Source organism: Nerophis ophidion, linkage group LG20, assembly GCF_033978795.1.
Source record: "Nerophis ophidion isolate RoL-2023_Sa linkage group LG20, RoL_Noph_v1.0, whole genome shotgun sequence".
NCBI classification, from domain to species: Eukaryota; Metazoa; Chordata; class Actinopteri; order Syngnathiformes; family Syngnathidae; genus Nerophis; species Nerophis ophidion.
In genome coordinates, this window is record NC_084630.1 from 19,135,059 (window position 1) to 19,157,334 (window position 22,276).

Sequence of the window (22,276 nt, forward strand, 5' to 3'; positions counted from 1 at the left end):
AAAACATTTCCAAATGCATACAAATTAGTTTTCGCTTGTATTATTTTAATTAATTAAGTAACGTTTATGACAACCTTTTTTCCAAAACACAATATGAAATGTGAGATATAACAGGATAAATCATACATTTATCATTTGTTTTCAAAACGCTTGGGATCCCAAACATTTACTGTGGGACCCCATTTTTATGACTTAATGGGGTCCCTAATTCCTAGCCATACTTGCCAACAGTGAGACCTTTGAATTCGGGAGATGTGGGTGGGGTTGAGGTGGGGGTGTATATATTTTCAAGTATTTCATATATATATAATATATTTATGGGGGGAGGCGAAGCAGACGGTCCAACAGAGCGGCAGGGCACGCTGGAGCCTGGCCCAAGATGGCGGCGAGGAGGCGGGAATGGGGAGCGAGCGGTGAGGCGGGGCGTGCCTGCGAGATCAGGTGCGGGGATCGCGCACCTGGATAAAATAAAAGAATCCTCTTGCACTGTTAAAAGGGGCGGCAGCTGTGAACGCGGGGGAGAGAGGCGTAAAGAAGGGAAGGAGCAGGACTGCAGCTGACGCAGAGCGAGAGAGGAGGATAGCTGAAGACAGACGACGAACGAGCGGAAAAGCAACCTGGACTGAGGTGTTTATTGAAAAATAGAGTCAAAATGCTCAAAGTCATGTCCTTCCTTAGTGGTCCATGGAACCCGCAAGGCGACGGCTTGAGACCGTCACTATAAATATATATATATATATATATATATATATATATATATTCACACACACACTATTCATGAATGAGTATATCCGTTCGGCTACTGTGCTCAATGGAGAAGTCTGATCTATAAAATTTGCAAGCAGCATACCCCTTCCCCTTCGAGCTATCCTGGATGAACTAAAATAATTTTTTCCTATCATTTTGGAACTTGCAAGCCTACTTCTTCTTCGTACTCGTCGTCGCCATGTCCTTCTTTGTTGTTCTGCTTCGTCTTTATGTTTTTGGACATTACTACTTGCCGTAGTTTTGAAGCAATGCATGCTGGGAATCCGGATGGTGTGTGTCAGTGTATTAAGGTGCCAGCTGGAGTAAACAAAAATAGTTCCGTGCCTGCCTACTTTATGGGTTATAGATAAATTTATGGATAACGGAGATATATATAATAGTCTCCTTTTCAGGTTGTAGAGGATGATGAAGACACGCCCCCAATATTGTTGTCCGGGTGGAAATCGGGAGAATGGTTGCCCCGGGAGATTTTCGGGAGGGACACAGAAATCCGGAAGTCTCCTTTGGAAAATTAAGACAGTTGGCAAGTATGTTCCTAGCACCAACACTGATGGAGTATTTTTGCTTGCAAAACAGCAGCAGGCAGCTGTGGCCTGCGGGCCGGATCTAATTCTTACCAAATATCATCCCAGGGCCCACAGATCATTCATCCGGCCCGCAGGCCTGAGACTTTGACACCCCTTTATTAGACATTGGCTTATTTTCTATTTTAAAAATGACTATTGGCATGAAGTTGTACATTAAGTTGTAATCACATGAGCATCAATGATCTCCTCACATCTTGCATTGAACAAGTGAATTAAGCAAGGAAAAAAAGTGCATCATGAGTTGAAACGTTGTATACTTCTCACATGAATGTAATAACATTGTACAACGCATTAGTCACTGTGACTTTTATTCATGATGTCACACATTCACTACATCATTATATAGAAGACTAAACACTACAATGCCCCAAAGGACATTTCCACTATCCTTTCTCTCCTTACATCAACGAGAAGCTTTTTGTCTTTTTCCACCAGTTTGCCGGTCTTTCCTGCGGAGACAAGAAGACAAAAATTTGAAAATAAAAAAAAACGTTTACATGTTTAACCCTTAAGAAAGACACTCTTTAAATACCCTGACAATGTGTCCCGTAGTCTGACAGCTTTTTATCTATTTATTTTATTTTTTTATTGTTTTTTTTTAACACGTTCAAGTTTAGCTCTGCGGTGAGGGGAAGACTTGTCCAGAATGTACCCCGCCTACCGCCCCAATGCAGCTGAGATAGGCTCCAGCGGACCCAAAAAGGGACAAGCGGTAGGAAATGGATGGACGTTCAAGTTTAATAGGTGTCAGTATAGATGCCTGACGACAAACATGGTATTTCTCGGAGAATTACAAGTAACAAAATGTATTACGTTTATTTATGATATACTCCTTAATACAATGTTATGTTTGTGTTTGTTAAATAATACACTTATAAAAGCAGTCGGTACATTTATTTTGCTCGATGCTGCCTCCATATGTCTCCTTTTTTTGTATTTATTTATTTTTATTTTTTACAAAAAATAATAATCAAAACAAGTACAGAAACAATACAAAACAGCGCCAATGGGTTTTAAACTCAATGAAGTAACTAAAGAAAAATACTATGTGTTTGTATCTATGTATGTACATACATACATACATATGTATGTACATACATATGTACATACATATGTACATACGTATGTACATATGTATGTAAAAACCAAACTAAAAACCAAAATGGTGTGAATATCACGATGCTGTACGCCAAATTTGGATTTACGAAATATATATATATATATATATTATATATATATATATAATACATATATATACACACACATATATATATATATATATATATATATATATATAATACATATATATACACACACATATATATATATATATATATATTTCGTAAATCCAAATTTGGCGTACAGCATCGTGATATTCACAGCATTTTGGTTTTTAGAGCTAGAAAGTGTTTTAAAGTCAATTGCTACCGTCGTCTGACAGCTTTTTATTTATTTTTTATTTTTGTTTAACCCGAAAGGGACAAGCGGTAAGAAAACGGATGGATTGGACATTCAAGTTTAATAGGTGTCCGTATAGATGCCTGACGACAAACATGGTATTTCACGGAGCATTACAAGTAACAAAATGTATTACGTTTATTTATGATATATTCCGGTATACAATGTTATGTATGTGTTTGTTAAATAATATACATATTATTTTACCGTAAAAAGCAGCCGGTACATGTGTCGTCTATTTGTATTACATTTTTTTTTTTTAGAAATAAATAATATGTATGTATATATAAAGCCATAGGCTCACACAAATTCCGTAAATAATCCAAATTTGGAGCACAGCATTGTGGTTTTCACCGCTTTTTGGTTTTTCGAGGTAGAAAGCGTTTTAAAGTAAATTTCTACCGTAGTCTGACAGCTTTTTTATTATTTTTTTTAAACCTTTATTCATCCATTTCAACATTTACAAACAGTTTAGAAAATAATAATCAAAGTAAGTACAAAAACCGTAGTCAGACAGCTTTGTGCTCATGAAGCCGCTCGGTGACATAAAGGAAGCATTTCATCACTGGTGGTCACGTGTCAGTCATGTGACTAATATCGCCTAATGTGTCATACTGGTAGTCACGTGTCAGTCATGTGACCAATACGGCGTCCTTAAATGGCAGTGCGGCAGGTAAGCTAGCTCGTTTCCTAAACTATATTTTGTGTACCTTTTATAAAGTTCATTTTAAAGATATTTTCCAACTGTCAGGCTTAAATACGGTGACTAATAGTACAATTAAGGAAATTAGGAATTAACGTATGTTATTATTATTATTGCTGGATATTTGTTCAGTTTAGTTCAGTTTCAGTTTTTATTTTAAAGCTAATTCTATGGGATAAAATTGACATGGTATGAAATGGGTCGATTTTAAATAAGCTCAGCTTCTTCCTACTCCTTTTCGGGCATGCTGTAATGAAACTGGAAGTATGTGTTTATTTATTTGACAGGGACTGTACAATGTAACATTGCTACCCATAAGTAACCCGTGTCAAAATATGTAAGACTTCTAACCACAGGCTCATTTGCAACACTTGTCCCTGGTTAGGCTTTTTAAAAAAAGTAAAAAACAAAATGAAGTACAAAATAAAAATACATAAAAAAAAAATAATAATGTCCCTATTTGTCCATACTACATCCAGTTCTGGTGCTCACACTGCTGATTTTCCTTAACCTCTTAAAGGCCTACTGAAATGAGATTTTCTTATTCAAACAGGGATCGCAGGTCCATTCTATGTGTCATACTTGATCATTTCGCGATATTGCCATATTTTTGCTGAAAGGATTTAGTAGAGAACATCGACGATAAAGTTTGCAACTTTTGGTCGCTAATAAAAAAAGCTTTGCCTGTACCGGAAGTAGCAGACAATGTGCGCATGACGTCACAGGTTGTAGGGCTCCTCACATCTGAACATTGTTTACAATCATGGCCACCAGCAGCCAGAGCGATTCGGACCGAGAAAGCGACGATTTCCCCATTAATTTGAGCGAGGATGAAAGATTCGTAGATGAGGATAGTGAGAGTGAAGGACTAGAACAGGGGTAGGGAACCCATGGCTCTAGAGCCAGATGTGGCTCTTTTGATGACTGCATCTGGCTCTCAGATACATCTTAGCTGACATTGCTTAACACGATAAGTAATGAATACTTCCGCTGGTAATCACAATGTTAAAAATAACGTTAAAAAAATAAAACATTCTCATGCATTTTATTCCATTCATCCATTTTGTACCGCACCTGTTCAAGAAATAACAATGTTATTAAAAATATCTAGGGACTTATTATACTCTAAAATGTTGGTCTTACTTAAACAATGCACGCATTTAGTTGTATTCAGTGTTAAAAATATGATATGGTTCTCAAGGAAATACATTTTAAAGTATTTGGCTTTCATGGCTTTCTCACCCAAAAAGGTTACCGACCCCTGGACTAGAAGAAAAAAAAATACAGGGCAGTGGGAGCGATTCAAATGTTATTAGACACATTTACTAGACTAATTCTAGAAAATCCCTTATCTGCTTATTGTGTTACTAGTGTTGTATTGAGATTATAATTATACAGTCGTACCTGAAAGTCGGAGGGGTGTGGCCACGGGTGTGGTGACTTCCAGTGTCTCTGAGGGAAGCCACGGAGGAGGCAAGAGAGTCACAGCTGCCTCTTTGACAGGTGCACGAGGAACAACGTAAGCTCCGCTCATGTCCACGGTCACCACAATTTTCTCACCGAAACCTGCCGGTTGACATGTGGTCGGGAACCATGTTCGCTTTACCGCTCTGTTCCTTAGTAAAGGTTAATCTTCAGGAATGTAAACAAGGAAACACCAGCTGTGTTTGTGTTGCTAAAGGCAGCTGCAATACACCGCTTCCCCACCTACATCTTTCTTCTTTGACGTCTCCATTATTAATTGAACAAATTGCAAAAGATTCAGAAACACAGATGTCTAGAATACTGTGTAGTTATGCGATTAAAGCAGACTACTTATAGCTGGGATCGGGCTGGGAAAAAATGTCCGCTACAATCCGAGACGTCACACGTACGCGTCATCATACCGACGTTTTCAACAGGATACTTCGCGCGAAATTTAAGTAAATTAAAAAGGCCGTATCGGCATGTGTTGCAATGTTAATATTTCATCATTGATATATAAACTATCAGACTGCGTGGTCGGTAGTAATGGGTTTCAGTAGGCCTTTAATGCAAACCAGTTGGACATACCTGCAGTCTAGGGCAGACTTGGGCAAATTAAGGCCCGGGGGCCACATGCGGCCTGCTGAGTTTTTCAATCTAGCCCGCTGGACATTCCCAAATCATTTTTTTAGATCTTTAAGATGGAAAGTGTAGCTGCCATTATGATGTGCAGTCATGTTTTGTAACAACCGTAAGTCTTCAACCATACAAACTATTTCAATGGTTGGAATCTGCGCTCGTGGATGATAGACCAGTTACTATGGTAATCTCATTAGTTACTATGGTAATCTCAATAGTTACTATGGTAATCTCAATAGTTACTATGGTAATCTCATTAGTCACTATGGTAATCTCATTGGTTAGTATGGTAATCTCATTGGTTACTATGGCAATCTTATTTGTTACTATGGTAATGTCATTGGTTACTATGGTAATCTCATTAGTTACTGTGGTAATGTAAGTCACAGCAGCTCAAACGAGGCACCAAGCAGTGTGGGTGGGGAGCGTTTCCACAGACGTGGAAGGAGATTTTCACAACAAAGTTCTAAAGCTTAGTGATATATCAGATTGTACACTGAAAAAAGTGACTTTTCGGTGCTGTAAACTTTATTAGAGTAACTGTCATAATTTATACCTAGTATTTTTAACATTCAGTAAGAACTAAAGTTTCTTAAGTAAAATTAAACATTTTATTAACGTAATACATGAAGAGTAAGTTTTACTTATGTTTCCTCATACTATTTAAATGTTTAATAGTTGTACGTACATAAACCTAAAAATATTACATAAACTTTACTCTGAAAATCTAGTGTTTTGAAACGCATGCACCATAGGCTGTGCTCCGGCCGTTAGGATCCCTTCACAGAGCACTGCAAGGTGGCATTATGGGTAATTCTTATCTTGCGTTTATAATGTGTTACAGAGCCGATGTTCTCCAGAAATGTGTTTGGTGTGGGTTCACAGAGTGTGGCGCATATTAACAAGCATGTTAAAGTTGTGTATAGCACGACCGTCAGTGTGCTATACTGACGCATTGCAATCACGTATGCGAAGCAGTGAAATGTATGCGTCCTTCCGGCACACAGACAGTATGGTGTAAAAGTGGGTGCGATCCACCGGGCCGCAGAATAATTTTTTATTAATTTTCTTTCATCACACTCAGTTTTTAACTGCATGCCATTGATTAGTGCAGTAGTGAGAAGAGGTTTTAAATTAATTATCGCCCCGGCGGCTAATCCAGGAAATACGGTATATAGAATTTACTTAATATTTTGAGTAAAATGATGTTCCTGCCGATGAAAAACAAGTAGACTTAATTTGTTTATATAAATATAACTTACAACTTGGATGTAATTGAGTAACTGTTACTTAATATCTTCACAACTGTTATGTTATATGGTAAGTAGAATTTACTTGATACTGGCAAGTGAGTGTTACTTGATATTGCAGCATTAAAATTTACTTAAATAATTTGCGTGCAAATACTTACAATAATTTTTTCAAGTAAATCTTATGAGTTATTTTTTTCAGTGTAGGTGGGTTTATTTTGTACCCTTCGTGTTCATATTTCAGTTTGTTGCATTTTTGTTGCGTTTCACTTGATTGTAAAATGTGTTGATGGAAAGGGGGTGTGACGTTCATATTTTGTCAATATTCAGTGTTTTATCCTTCATAGAAAAATCTAAAATTCCACTATGTTTTTTAAGGAGGTCTGTCATAACGTTTTTAGCATTCAAACAGACATTATTGTGAAGTTCTGTATTACTGTTCATGAAAATAGATATTCCGGCCCCCAGGCACATTTTTTTTTCTCTAAACGTGGCCCCCGAGTCTATATAATTGGCCAGGCCTGGTCCAGGGGGATTAGAATGGTAAAGGCTCTAATACTGTACTCATTTCCCAGATTCAACCAAGCTTCACATGCAGCGTGATGACCTTTGGTGACGTCATCAGACCGGGTGTCCGTAGTTTCTGTCACAGCGTGGGTAGCAGTGGGGGTTGAGCCAGTGCTCCATGTTGGTTTCCTGGGCCCTCTGGTCCAGAGCCTGCATGTGAAGCATGTGCTCCTGCACACAGATGCACATGCAAACGATGAAACTCATACATCATATCACAAGACGACTGATGGATTATAACGGTATAGTTAAAACAGTAACACTGTGTTTGTAAAAATACAAAACTGTACTTTTATCAAGTGATTCTTTAAATGGTGTACCACTAGTGGTCCACACACCACAGTTTAGGAGTCAGTGGTTTAGTTGATGTACTTGCACGATTCAACCTGTCTGAAAATAAGTAAGAAGAAGCAGATCTTGTTTTGTTGCGTCTTAGTAGCCGCTAATAGCTTGTTCCTCGAGTGTATTAAAGGGGGAACATTATCACAATTTCAAAAGGGTAAAAACAATAAAAATCAGTTCCCAGTGGCTTGTTGTATTTTTTTAAGTTTTTTCAAAATTTTACCGATCCCAGAATATCCCTAAAAAAAGCTTTAAAGTGCTTGATTTTCGCTATTTGCGATACGACTATCCATTTCCCTGTGACGTCATACAGTGCTGCCAATGTAAACAAACAACTGCGAATACCACAGCAAGATATAGCGACATTAGCTCGGATTCAGACTCGGATTTCAGCGGCTTAAGCTATTCAACAGATTACGCATGTATTGAAACAGATGGTTGGAGTATGAAAGTATTGAAGAAGAAACTGAAGCTATTGAGCGAATAGCTATTGACGCTATTCATAGCCATAGCATGGCCGAATAGCTGCGTTAGCATCGCCGGTAAAATGTGCTGACCAAACGATCAGGACTTTCGCATCTTGTGACACTGAAGCAACTTAAATCCGTTGATTGGTAAGTGGTTTTTTTGCATTAAATGTGGGTAGAAGTAAACGTAATATAGTTGCAAATGCATCTGCAGGTTATCCATACATCTCTGTGCCATGTCTGCTTTAGCACCGCCGGTAAATAGCATGTTAGCATCGATTAGTGTACCATGTTAACATCGATTAGCTGGCAGTCAACATCAACAAAACTCACCTTTGTGATTTTGTTGACTTTATCGTTGCAAATGCATCTGCAGGTTATCCATACATCTCTGTGCCATGTCTGCTTTAGCACCGCCGATAAATAGCATGTTAGCATCGATTAGCGTAGCATGTTAGCATCGATTAGCTGGCAGTCAACATCAACAAAACTCACTTTTGTGATTTCGTTGACTATCTTTGCAAATGCATCTGCAGGTTATCCATACATCTCTGTGCCATGTCTGCTTTAGCACCGCCGGTAAATAGCATGTTAGCATCAATTAGCTGGCAGTCACGCCGCGACCAAATATGTCTGATTAGCACATAAGTCAACACCAACAAAATTCACCTTTGTGATTTCGTTGACTTTATCGTTGCAAATACATCTGCAGGTTATCTATACATCTCTGTGCCATGTCTGTCATCGCCGGTAAAATGTGGAGACACTATGGCACATTCAATGGGGGTCTTGCGGCAGACACTTTCGCATCTTCAGGCCAGTGGTGCAACTTGAATCCCTCCCTGTTAGTGTTGTTACACCCTCCGACAACACACCGACGAGGCATGATGTCTCCAAGGTTCCAAAAAATAGTCGAAAAAACGGAAAATAACAGAGCTGAGACCCAATGTTTGCAATGTGTTGAAAATGAAAATGGCGGCTGTATTACCCCGGTGACGTCACGTTCTGACGTCATCGCAAAAAGAGCCATAAACAGAAAGGCGTTTAATCCGCCAAAATTCACCCATTTAGAGTTCGGAAATTGGTTACAAAAATAGATGGTCTTTTTTCTGCACCATCAAGGTATATATTGACGCTTACATAGGTCTGGTGATAATGTTCCCCTTTAAAGGTTCAACATTTTCCTATCAGTGATGACAGAATGTGTGTAAGTAATGATATTTTATATTTAGTAGTAAAGTTGATAATGTTATTAAATAAAAACAGTGGATAAAGTAATGACTACATAGTAATCAATAAGTGCAGAATATATGATAGACAATTTAAATTGAGAACAAGTATAGAAGGAATAACTGTTTTTTAAATATAGATAAGCAAATAGTATACACTTTTTTAAATGTGTTATGCCCATTTGATTCTAGACTCTTACTGACACCTTGTGGCTGTAGGGAAATACTACACTTCATTTGTTTGGGCACTTCCGGGTTGACGATGTCAGTTCATTTCATGAGACGATTGAGAAGTAGAAAAGTTGTGTTAGCGCTTACAAGCCTTGGAAAAGATAAAGTCTTTTTACATAAAAGTCCAGTGCAAGACAAAAGTAAAGATAGAAAAAGACAAAGCAAGATAAACAACAATCAAGAGCCTGAATGGATTCATAAGCTTTGGAACTTTTTTTTAGACGTCTTGGATTGTTTGTTAGCTGTCTGTCTACCTGTGTAACCTCAACACATATAGTGAGGGCAGAAGAAAATGTAATGCTATTTCTAATGGAATTTATTAAATGTAATATTTTATATTTATATGTTTATTATCATAAGTGTTATAAATTGTACATAATTTCCTGTACATGTAAAATCATTTATTCATTTATTTGTATTTCATTAATAATTTTATGAATTCAACTTTGTCTAATGTATGTGTATGATGTGTGTGTGTGTGTGTATATATATATATATATATATATATATATATATATATATATATATATATATATATATATATACACACACACATATATGTATACACACGCATATATATATATATATATATATATACATATATATGTGTGTATACATATATGTGTGTGTATGTGTATATATATATATATATATATATATATATATATATATATATATATATATATATATGTATATGTATGTCCGATATTGGCTTTTATGCCGATATCGGATATTCCAATATTGTCCAACTCTTAATTACTGATACCGATGTATACAGTCGTGGAATGAACACATTATTATGCCTAATTTTGTTGTGATGCCCCGCTTGATGCATTAAACAATGTAACAAGGTTTTCCAAAATAAATCAACACAAGTTATGGAAAAAAGTGCCAATATTTCACTGCCATATTTATTAATGAAGTCACAAAGTGCTTTTTTTTTTTAACATGCCTCAAAACAGCAGCTTAGATTTTGGAACATGCTTTTCTTGAGAGAGCATGAGGAAGTTGAGGTGGGCGGGGTTGGGGGGCCCGGGTGTATATTGTAGCGTCCCGGAAGTGTAAGTGCTGCAAGAGGTTCTGGGTATTTGTCCTGTTGTGTTTATGTTGTGTTACAATGCGGATGTTCTCCCGAAATGTGTTTGTCGTTCTTGTTTGGTGTGGGTTCACAGTGTGGCGCATATTTGTAACAATGTTAAAGTTGTTTGTACTGCTACCCTCAGTGTGACCTGTGTGTGTGTGTGTGTGTGTGTGTGTGTGTGTGTGAAAAGCCGCAGATCTTATGTGATTGGGCCGTTACGCAAAGGCAGTGCCTTCAAGGTACGTCCCCAATATTATTGTCTGGGGGGAAATCGGGAGAAATTCGGGAGAATGGTTGCCCCAGGAGATCGTCAGGAGGGGCACTGAAATTCTGGAGTCTCCCGGGAAAATTGGAAGGTTTGGCAAGTATGACTGGGAGAAGCAACTGCTCTGTACTTCTTCCTACGTCCGTGTACCACTCCGTACAGCTGCGTTTTAAGAAGTCATACATTTTTCTTTTTGAAATTGTTCCCGATAATTTCCGATATTACATTTTAAAGCATTTATCGGCCGATAATGTCAGCAGTCCGATATTATCGGACATCTCTAATTAAAACAGTTAGCTCCATCTTTTGACACTTCTTCCACTCCCGTCCTTGCACGCTACACCGCTACAACAAAGATTACGGGGAGAACACGCTGCCGAAGGTGAGCCACGTAAATAAAACCGTATCCAGACCACAAGGAAGTTTTTCAATTTAGAAAAGAAATAAAATAATATGGCCCCTTTAATGTGCCTTATAATCCTGTGCGCCCTATGGTTCGGAAAATACAGCATCTCTGTCAGTGTGAATATTTCAACTGTAAGCTTATTAAAACATGAACGCTATATTGATGTTTTTATGTTGCATGCATTCGAACAAGAAGTCAGTATCGTTTTAGACTCATACACAATGTGCTCAGAAGTAGAGAAAAGTTTCTGTGTCTGCAATACTTTAATATCTGGTGGTGTTGTGCTGCTGGCACCCTGAGTGACCCTTACCCTCATTGGCTCATCCGGGTGTCCCGCCTTCCCTGGCCTTTCCTGCCTCTTGGTACGAAGGAGCTGCTTGGCAAAGCTCTCCTTGATGACAGGGTTGGCATCTAAGGTTGGAGAGATTCATCATAAAACATGTTTAGACGTGGTTCTTGCGATACATACAGTACATCCAAACACATGCTAATCAAAGCTCGGGTCTCTTAAGCACAAGTACAAAGTGCAGTAGTTGCCACAGCCACACCAAATGCCACCAAGCGGTTGTTATTTTATATATCAGTTGAGTACAAAGTTTTGGGCCACATACAGAAAAAGTATAGGATATATGAGGGCAATTCTCTGACCAAGGCAATGGACAGAGAGAGGAAATGAGCGTGACGACAAATAACAGTAATATTATAAAAACAACATTTTAACAGCTTGTTATACATTTTTTCTACTTAAGAAACTAACTAGAAATTGATGTTGTGGAGAGGGGCATGCCAGGACCGGCTAGTAAAACAGGTGCGTAGATGGCCCAGGTGGGCCTTGTGATGTAATCACCTGTTGCCTTTATTAGCAGCAGCCGGAAGGAGAGACGACGTTGGAGCTGGAGTGAGAGTGAGCGAGAAAGAGGCACGAAGAGACAGTTGCTGAAAAGCAACCCACTGCACGAACTCATAAAAATATAAAACAGTGTTGTAACCCTAATCCGGGCTCTCATGGCGGTGTTGATGGTCAGCGGAATTATGGTCATCCACATATATATTGAGGAAATATTACTATATATATAATATTTTATATTTTCCATCCATCCATTTTAACCCGCTTGTCCCTTTTGGAGGGCTATATTTGTTTTTTTCTAAAACACTTAAGTGTGTTTTCTGGACCATAGGGCGCACCTGATTATAAGGCTCACTGCCGATGAATGGTCAATTTTTGATCTTTTTCATATAAAAGCCGCACCGGATTATAGGGCGCATTAAAGGAGTCATATTATTAATTTTTTTTTCTAAATGTAAAAGACTTCCTTGTGGTCTACCTGACATGTGATGGTGGTTCTTTTGTTTACAGATAATTTTCAAGTCGTTTTCCGACAGTCACTTCAGGATGCGTTGTTTGTGGGCGGTCTTATTTACGTGGCTCACCTTCGACAGTGTCTTCTTCTGTTCATCTGGCTCCTCTCGATGTGGAGGAGAAGCAACTTTACTTTGAGCTCCTCCTGGATGACAGAGCTTCTCACCCTATCTCTAAAGGAGAGTCTGCCACCCGGCGGAGGAAACAAATTTCGGCCGCTTGTACCCGTGATTTTGTCCTTTCGGTCATGACCCAAAGCTCATGACCATAGGTGAGGATGGGAACGTAGATCGACCGGTAAATTGAGAGCTTTGCCTTCCGGCTCAGCTCCTTCTTCCCCACGAAGGATCGATACAACATCCGCATTACTGAAGACGCTGCACCAATCCGCATGTCGATCTCACGATCCACTCTTCCCTCACTCGTGAACAAGACTCCTAGGTACTTGAACTCCTCCACTTGGGGCAGGGTCTCCTCCCCAACCCGGATGTGGCACTCCACCCTTTTCCGGGTGAGAACCATGGACTCGGACTTGGAGGTGCTGATACTTATTCAGGTCGCTTCAGACTCTGCTGCGAACCGATCCAGTGAGAGTTGAAGATCCTGGCCAGATGAAGCCATTAGGACCACATCATCTGCAAAAAGCAGAGACTTAATCCCGCGGCCACCAAACCGGAACTCCTCAACACCTTGACAGCACCTAGAAATTCTGTCCATAAAAGTTATAAACAGAATAAGTGACAAAGGGCCTTGGCGGAGTCCAACCCTCACTGGAAATGTGTCCGACTTACTGCCAGCAATGCGTTCCAAGCTCTCACACTGATCATACAGGGAGCGAACCGCCCCAATCAGACAGTCCGATAGCCCATACTCTCTGAGCACTCCCCACAGGACTTCCCGAGGGACACGGTCGAATGCCTTCTCCAAGTCCACAAAGCACATATAGACTGGTTGGGCAAACTCCCATTCACCCCCAAGGACCCTGCCGAGAGCATAGAGCTGGTCCACAGTTCCACGACCAGGACGAAAACCACACTGTTCCTCCTGAATCCGAGGTTCAACTATCCAGCGTAGACTCCTCTCCATTACACCTGAATAAACCTTACCGGAAGGGCTGAGGAGTGTAATCCCACGATAGTTGGAACACACCCTCCGGTCCCCATTCTTAAAGAGAGGGACCACCATCTCGGTCTGCCAATCCAGAGGTACCGCCCCCGATGTCCACGCGATGCTGCAGAGTCTTGTCAACCAAGACAGCCCCACAGCATCCAAAGCCTTAAGGAACTCCGGGTGGGCACATATGGACACCCTTATGTTTGAACATGGTGTTTGTTATGGACAATCTGTGACGAGCACAAAAGTCCAATAACAAAACACCACTCGGGTTTAGATCCAGGCGGCCATTCTTCCCAATCACGCCTCTCCAGGTTTCACTGTCGTTGCCAACATGAGCGTTGAAGTCCCCCAGTAGGACAAGGGAATCACCCGGGGGAGTACTGGAAAGTACTCCCTCGAGTGTATCCAAAAAGGGTGGTTACTCTGAACTGCTGTTTGGTGCCTAAGCACAAACAACGTCAGGACCCGTCCCTCCACCCGAAGGCGGAGGGAGGCTACCCTCTCGTCCACTGGGTTAAACTCCAACGTGCAGGCTTTGAGCCGGGGGGCAACAAGAATTGCCACCCCAGCCCGTCGCCTCTCACTGCCGGCAACGCCAGAGTGGAAGAGAGTCAAGTCCCTCTCGAGAGAACTGGTTCCAGAGCCCTTGCTGTGCGTCGAAGTGAGTCCGACTATACCGGAACTTCTCTACCTCGCGTACTAGCTCAGGCTCCTTCCCCCCAGTGAGCTGACGTTCCATGTCCCAAAAGCTAGCTTATGTAGTCAACGATCAGACCGCCACGTGCCCTGCCTTCGGCTTCCGCCCAGCTCACAATGCACCCGACCTCTATGGCCCCTCCCTTGAGTGGTGAGCCCATTGGAGGGATGACCCACATTGCCTCTTCGGGCTGTGCCCGGCCGTGCCCCTTGGGAACAGATGCTCGCCATCGTGCCCCAACTGCGGGCCTGGCTCCAGAGGGGGGCCCCGGGCGGGGGAAATCTGAGTCCATTTTGAAATCCTCCAGTAGGACAAGGGAATCACCCCGGGGAGCACTTTCCAGTACCCCCTCGAGTGTATCCAAAAAGGGTGGGTACTCTGAACTGCTGTTTGGTGCGTAAGCACAAACAACAGTCAGGACCCATCCCCCCACCCGAAGGCGGAGGGAATCTACCCTCTCGTCCACTGGGTTGAACTCCAACGTGCAGGCTTCGAGCCGGGGGGGCAACAAGAATTGCCTCCCAAGCCCGTCGCCTCTCACTCCCAGCAATGCCAGAGTGGAAGAGAGTCCAGTCCCTCTCGAGAGAACTGGTTCCAGAGCCCTTGCTGTGCGTCGAGGTGAGTCCGACTATACCAGAACTTCTCTACCTCGCGCACTAGCTCAGGCTCCTTCCCCCCAGTGAGGTGACGTTTCACGTCCCAAGAGCTAGCTTATGTAGCCGAGGATCAGACCGCCACATGCCCTGCCTTCGGCTGCCGCCCAGCTCACAATGCACCCGACCTCTATGGCCCCTCCTATGAGTGGTGAGCCCATTGGAAGCAGTGTTAATTTTGACAGCAAAATTTGATTTATTTTAGTCATAGTCTTTTGACTAAAAAGTAATTTAGTTTTAGTCATAATTTAGTTATTTAAATTGTTTTAGTGTAGTTTTAGTTGACGAAATATCATAAGATTATAGTCGAGGAAAACTACAGTGGAGTTAGTCAACTAAAGGGTAATATGTAAACTTTCCCTTCAATTTCTGAAAGTCAAAGCAAAACAGCGGAAAAATCACAGATACAAGTCGTATTTTGATGAAAATTATGTCTCGAATTTAGTATTTCAGGAGTAAGCCGTGTAATAAACGGGATAACGTCGAGTGAGTTGTATGTTGTGGAAAATGCTTACCTGTGTGTGGATTTCGGGGTGATTCGACTGTAGATGTCGCTTCAAGTTTGTCGTGTTTTTCCCTGTAATCCTCGCGCTGCATTTTGTTACAGTGCGTCTTGTTATCTTTGACGTCAAATATAAAATTTCCCCATATGTCCTCTCTCCTCTTCCTCCCCGGCGTTGACATGTTGTCTTCTGCAGCACATTCCCGGGTCAGACACAAACGCAGACTACGTTTACGTAACTTCCTTACCACGCTCTGATTGGTTCTATTCCCAACTCCTCCCGCCTCTTCCTAACGAATTGAGTTCCGATCGGATCCCGTCTCTGGCAGACATTTTCGTCTTGTTTTTATTCGTTGACGAATATGTCAATACACCTCGTCATGGTCTTAGTCCACGTAAATTATTTTTTATTTAGTTATTGTCTCGTTTTAGTCAGGAAAAAAAAAGGTCCTTGACGATAACTAGGACAAAAAACTTTCGTCGACAAAATTAACACTGATTGGAAGGATGACCCACGTTGCCTCTTTGGGCTTGCCTGTCCGGGCCCCATGGGGACAGGCCCGGCCACCAGGCGATGGCCATCGTGGCCCAACTCCGGGCCTGGCTCCAGAGGGGGGCCCCGGTGACCCGCGTCCGGGCCAGGGAAATCTGAGTCCATTTTGTTGTGTATCTATAGAAGTCTTCGAGCTGCTCTTTGTCTGATCCCTCACCTAGGACCTGTTTGTCTTGGGAGACATGAAAGCCTCTGGACAACATAGCTCCTAGGATCATTGGGACACGCAAACTCCTCTACCGCGATAAGGTGGCAGCTCACAGAGGAGGAATAATGCATAATATAACAACATTTATGAAATCATACATAATTGTATGATAAATAAAAAAAAATTAAGAAATCATGCATATTTGTCTCATATAACTACATTTAAGAAATTATGTATGACCGTATACACTTTATGATATCAGTAAATTAAAAAAACATTTAAAAAGGTATATGTACTGTATATTATAACACTACATTTATAAACTCATATCTAATTATTGTCCAGAGTGAATTGATCAGAAATAAAGTATACTTGGATGTGTTTTAAATACAAAAAAATATATAAATACGTTAATGGGTGCAACAAAAAGCACCTCCTTTAACACACCAGACATTTTGGGGTGGTATAGCTCGGTTGGTAGAGCGGCCGTGCCAGCAACTTGAGGGTTGCAGGTTCGATTCCCGCTTCTGCCATCCTGGTCACTGCCGGTGTGTCCTTGGGCAAGACACTTTACCCACCTGCTCCCAGTGCCACCCACACTGGTTTAAATGTAACTTAGATATTGGGTTTCACGATGTAAAGCGCTTTGAGTCACTAGAGAAAAGCGCTATATAAATATAATTCACTTCACTTCATTTGTTAAGCACTGTAAGTCAACATGTGCATTGCAGGCTATGCTACGCTAACATTTTTAAACACTTAAATTGGAACCTAGCCGTCCAACTCTTCTAATTATAACCCTAAACTGAATTAAGACCTAAACCGAAACTCCGAAGTCTAACCCAGTGATTCTGAAAATGTGGCCTGCGTCTAGTGGTACGCCAAATAATCATTTGATTAAAGTACAGTGTTTTGTTTTCCTATATTCAAACACAGTGTTACTGTTCAAACTGTCTGTAATGCTACAGTGGCCGGAATATTAAACATACTTGTTAAATACAACATCTGCCTTGTTTTTTTTAATGAATATTTAGGCCTATTAGGTAAGTGAATGTCTTGGTATTGGAATTTTATCTTCATAAACGGAGAATTGAAAAATTATTTGAATTTCGTTATAAAATACAATGTAGAACATTTAATTTTTTGGTCCGTGTTTCTTCCGTTCATTCGATTTTGAATTCTCCAATGCAAATTAAAAAAACTCATTGTGGGCCATTTTTTCTATTTTTATTCTTTAGACAAAAGTTGGACAACTATTTAATGACGCTTTTTTTTTAAACGACAACAGGACTCCTGCTGAACAAAGGTGTTAGCTTTTTGCTAAAACATGCTAAATGCGAAGGAAAAGCTAAAATCCTGCTTCCGGTTCAATTTGGCATCACACAGATGAACACACATTTTTGCATTTTGCATAAACAGGATAAATAAGGATTTTTGTATTTATCTGGAAAAATTAAAATTCATAAAAAGAAAACAGCAAAAAAATCCAAATTTATGGCAATATTTTAATGAAAATTAACACTTTTTAGTTTGTTTTCAAATCTGTCATATACAGTAAAAATCGAAAAATGGCCCTGATTTAGTTTTTTGATTTGCGTGTCACAATTGGAAATACAATGAACCTTCCAGAAGGTACACATACTTTTTAGTTTGTTTAAAATCAATAACTAAACATAAAAACTGTTTCATTTTCATTGTATATTCCACAAAGGTGTTAGCTTTATGCTAAAACATGCTAAATGCAAAGGAAAAGCTGAAATACTGCTTCCGGTTCAATTTGTCATCACACAGATGAACACGCATTTTTGCATTTCGCATAAACAGGATAAATAAGTTGGATTTTTGTATTTATCTGGAAAAATAAAAATTCATAAAAAGAAAACAGCACAAAATCTACATTTATGGCAATATTTTAATGAAAATTAACACTTTTTTGTTAGTTTTCAAATCTGCCATATACAGTAAAAATCGAAAAATGGCCCTAATTTAGTTTTTTGATTTGCGTTTCACAATTGGAAATACAATGAACCTTCGGAAAGGTACACAGACGTTTTTGTTTGTTTAAAATCAATAACTAAACATAAAAACGGTTTCATTTTCATTGTATATTCCACAAAGGTGTTAGCTTTATGCTAAAACATGCTAAATGCGAAGGAAAAGCTGAAATACTGCTTCTGGTTCAATTTGTCATCACACAGATGAACACGCATTTTTGCATTTTGCATAAACAGGATAAATAAGTTGGATTTTTGTATTTATCTGGAAAAATAAAAATTCATAAAAAGAAAACAGCACAAAATCTAAATTTATGGCAATATTTTAATGAAAATTAACACTTTTTTGTTTGTTTTCAAATCTGTCATATACAGTAGAAATCGAAAAATGGCCCTGATTTAGTTTTTTGACTTGCGTTTCACAATTGGAAATACAATGAACCTTCCGGAAGGTACACATACTTTTTAGTTTGTTTAAAATCAATAACTAAACATAAAAACTGTTTCATTTTCATTGTATATTCCACAAAGGTGTTAGCTTTATGCTAAAACATGCTAAATGCGAAGGAAAAGCTGAAATACTGCTTCCGGTTCAATTTGTCATCACACAGATGCACACACATTTTTGCATTTTGCATAAACAGGATAAATAAGGATTTTTGTATTTATCTGGAAAAATAAAAATTCATAAAAAGAAAACAGCACAAAATTAAAATTTATGGCAATATTTTAATAAAAATGAACACTTTTTAGTTTGTTTTCAAATCTGTCATATACAGTAAAAATCGAAAAATGGCCCTAATTTAGTTTTTTGATTTGCGTTTCACAATTGGAAATACAATGAACCTTCGGAAAGGTACACAGATGTTTTTGTTTGTTTAAAATCAATAACTAATCATAAAAACGATTTAATTTTCATTTTATATTCCACACTAACAATTTGAAAGTCCCCAGTAAAAAGAAAAACTGAAAAACAGACCAAAATGGACGTTGTTGTTTTTTTCATTTGCAGACACCGGAGGTTTCATTTTCAATGTAAAAGTGGAGATAATAACCGGTGTGAGTGTGCCAGGGACTCCAGAAATTTTTTGGGAAATGGCAGATTTAAAAAGAGAACTTGTATGGTGTGTGATCGAATATATTTTTGCATTCACTTACATGTGATATGTATGTATATGTAGATGTAGATGTAGATGTAAAGCCTAGTTGTGCCATGTCTGAAATCATTTACCGTATTAGAGATGTCCGATAATATCGGCCGATAAATGCTTTAAAATGTGATGTCGTAAATTATCGGTATCGGTTTCAAAAAGTAAATTGTATGACTTTTTAAAAGGCTGCTGTACGGAGTGGTACACGGATGTAGGGAACAATACAGAGCGCCAATAAACCTTAAAGGCACTGCCTTTGTGTGCCCGCCCAATCACATAATATCTACGGCTTTTCACGCACACGAATGAATGCAAGGCATACTTGGCCCACAGCCATACAGGTCACACTGAGGGTGGCCGTCTAAACAACTTTAACTGTTACAGATATGGGCCACACTGTGAAGCCACACCAAACAAGAATGACAAACACATTTCAGGAGAACATCCGCATTGTAACACAACATAAACACAACAGGACAAATACCCAGAAACCCTTGCAGCACTAACTCTTCCGGGACGCTACAATATACACCCCCCGCTACCCCTTTAAAAACTCTGTGAGGTGGGCTGGGGTTGAGGTTGTCATTGTGGACGCCGTCTTTGCTCCACAGTAAGTCTTTGCTGTCGTCCAGCATTCTGTTTTTGTTGACTTTGTAGCCAGTTCAGTTTTAGTTTTGGTCAGCATAGCCTTCCCTAAGCTTCAATGCCTTTTCTTAGGGGCATTTACCTTTTATTTATTTAGATTTTTACCTTCACACTGCCTCCCGCTCTTTCCGACATCTACACAGCAATTAGCTATCTGCTGCCACCTACTGATATGGAAGAGTATTACACGGTTACTCTGCCCAGCTCTAGACAGCACCGACACTCAACAACAACACATCATTTGCAGACTATAATTACTGGTTTGCAAAAAATATTTTTAACCCAAATAGGTGAAATTATATCATATCCCACGGCGCACCAGACTGTATCTCATGGCACACTGGTTAAAAACACTGGACTAGAATAACAAAAAATATAAAGCAACGCAACTTAAGTTGTTTTTGGAGAATTAAGACAAATTTTATTAAAAGGTTAACAGCTTGGGTACCAAGACCGTCCACATACACCTTGCTCCAACGTCGTCTCTCCCTCCGGCTGCTGCTAATAAAGGCAAGGTTGAAGTGAAGTGAAGTGAATTATATTTATATAGCGCTTTTCTCTAGTGACTCAAAGCGCTTTACATAGTGAAACCCAATATTTAAGTTACATTTAAACCAGTGTGGGTGGCACCGGGAGCAGGTGGGTAAAGTGTCTTGCCCAAGGACACAACGGCAGTGACTAGGCTGGCAGAAGCGGGAATCGAACCTGCAACCCTCAAGTTGCTGGCACGGCCACTCTACCAACCGAGCTATACCGCCCCACAGTGGAGGACTAATGTTGATACCCTGAACCTGAACTGGTTGAAATTATGGATTAAAAGTTGTGTTCTTGGTGGAACAGGGTTTAGGGTGTCTGCCTCACGATAAGAAGGTCCTGGGTTCGATTCCCAGGCTCAGAGTCTTTCTGTGTGGAGTTTGCATGTTCTCCCCGTGGCTGTGTGGGTTCCCTTCGGGTACTCCGGCTTACCCACACCTCCAAAGACATGCACCTGGGGATAGGTTGATTGGCAACACTAAATGGTCCCTAGTGCGTGAATGTGAGTTGTCTGTCTATCTGTGTTGGCCCTGTGATGAGGTAGCGACTTGTCCAGGGTGTTCCCTGCCTTCCGTCTGAGTGCAACTGGGATAGGCTCCAGCACACCCCGCGACCCCAAAAGGGACAAGCGATAGGAAAAGGATGGATGGCATTCTATAATAAAGATTTTACTGTAGTCTGCTCAGCAAGTATCTTAAGTATCCTACCCACCACGCAGTCTGATAGTTTATATATCAATGATGAAATATTAACATTGCAACACATGCCAATACGGCCGGTTTAGTTTACTAAAATACAATTTTAAATTTCTCGTGGAGTTTCTTGTTGAAAACATCTGTCTTGCTGAATCTTTTGCAATTTGTTCAATTAATAATGGAGAAGTCAAAGTAGAAAGATGGAGTTGGGAAGCTTTAGCCTTTAGCCACACAAACACACTGTGTTTCCTTGTTTAAAATTCCCGGAGGTGAGGCTTTACTATGGATCAGAGCGGTCAAGCGAACATGGTTCCCGACTACATGTCAACCGACAGGTTCCGGTGAAAAAATTGTGGTAAAAAGTGGCCTCTTACTGGAGATCAGCTGAGCTTGCGCCGTCCATGCAGCTGCCGTCGACTTCCTTCAGAGACTGGCGTCAAGACACCCGTGGACACACACCTCCGACTATCAGATACTATTTAATCTCACTAAAACACTAGTAACACAATAGAAAGATAAGGCATTTCCAAGAATGATCCTAGTAAATGTGTCTAAAAACATCTGAATCCGTCCCAATGCAATTGCCTTTTTTTCCCCTTCTTTTTTCTAGTCCGTCACTCTAAATTTCCTCATCCACGAATCTTTCATCCTCGCTCAAATTAATGGGGAGATTGTCGCTTTTTAGGTCCGAATAGCTCTTGCTGCTGGAGGCTCACGTTATAAACAATGTGAGGATGTGAGGATCCTTACAACTAGTGACATCACGCGCAC

General features: G+C 40.1%; 1 protein-coding gene across 1 annotated transcript in view; it reads right to left on the bottom strand.

The window, feature by feature from the left end:
* Positions 1–1,646: 1,646 nt before the first annotated feature.
* Positions 1,647–22,276, bottom strand: part of lg20h17orf67 (linkage group 20 C17orf67 homolog) — a 28,039-nt gene continuing 7,409 nt past the window's right edge. Inside the window, exons 2-4 of the mRNA XM_061880646.1 lie at positions 11,768–11,868; positions 7,477–7,607; positions 1,647–1,804 (exon numbers count right to left, since the gene is read on the bottom strand). Coding sequence (XP_061736630.1) covers positions 7,491–7,607; positions 11,768–11,868 — 218 coding nt within the window. The 3' untranslated portion in view covers positions 1,647–1,804; positions 7,477–7,490. The remainder of the gene's footprint in view (positions 1,805–7,476; positions 7,608–11,767; positions 11,869–22,276) is intronic.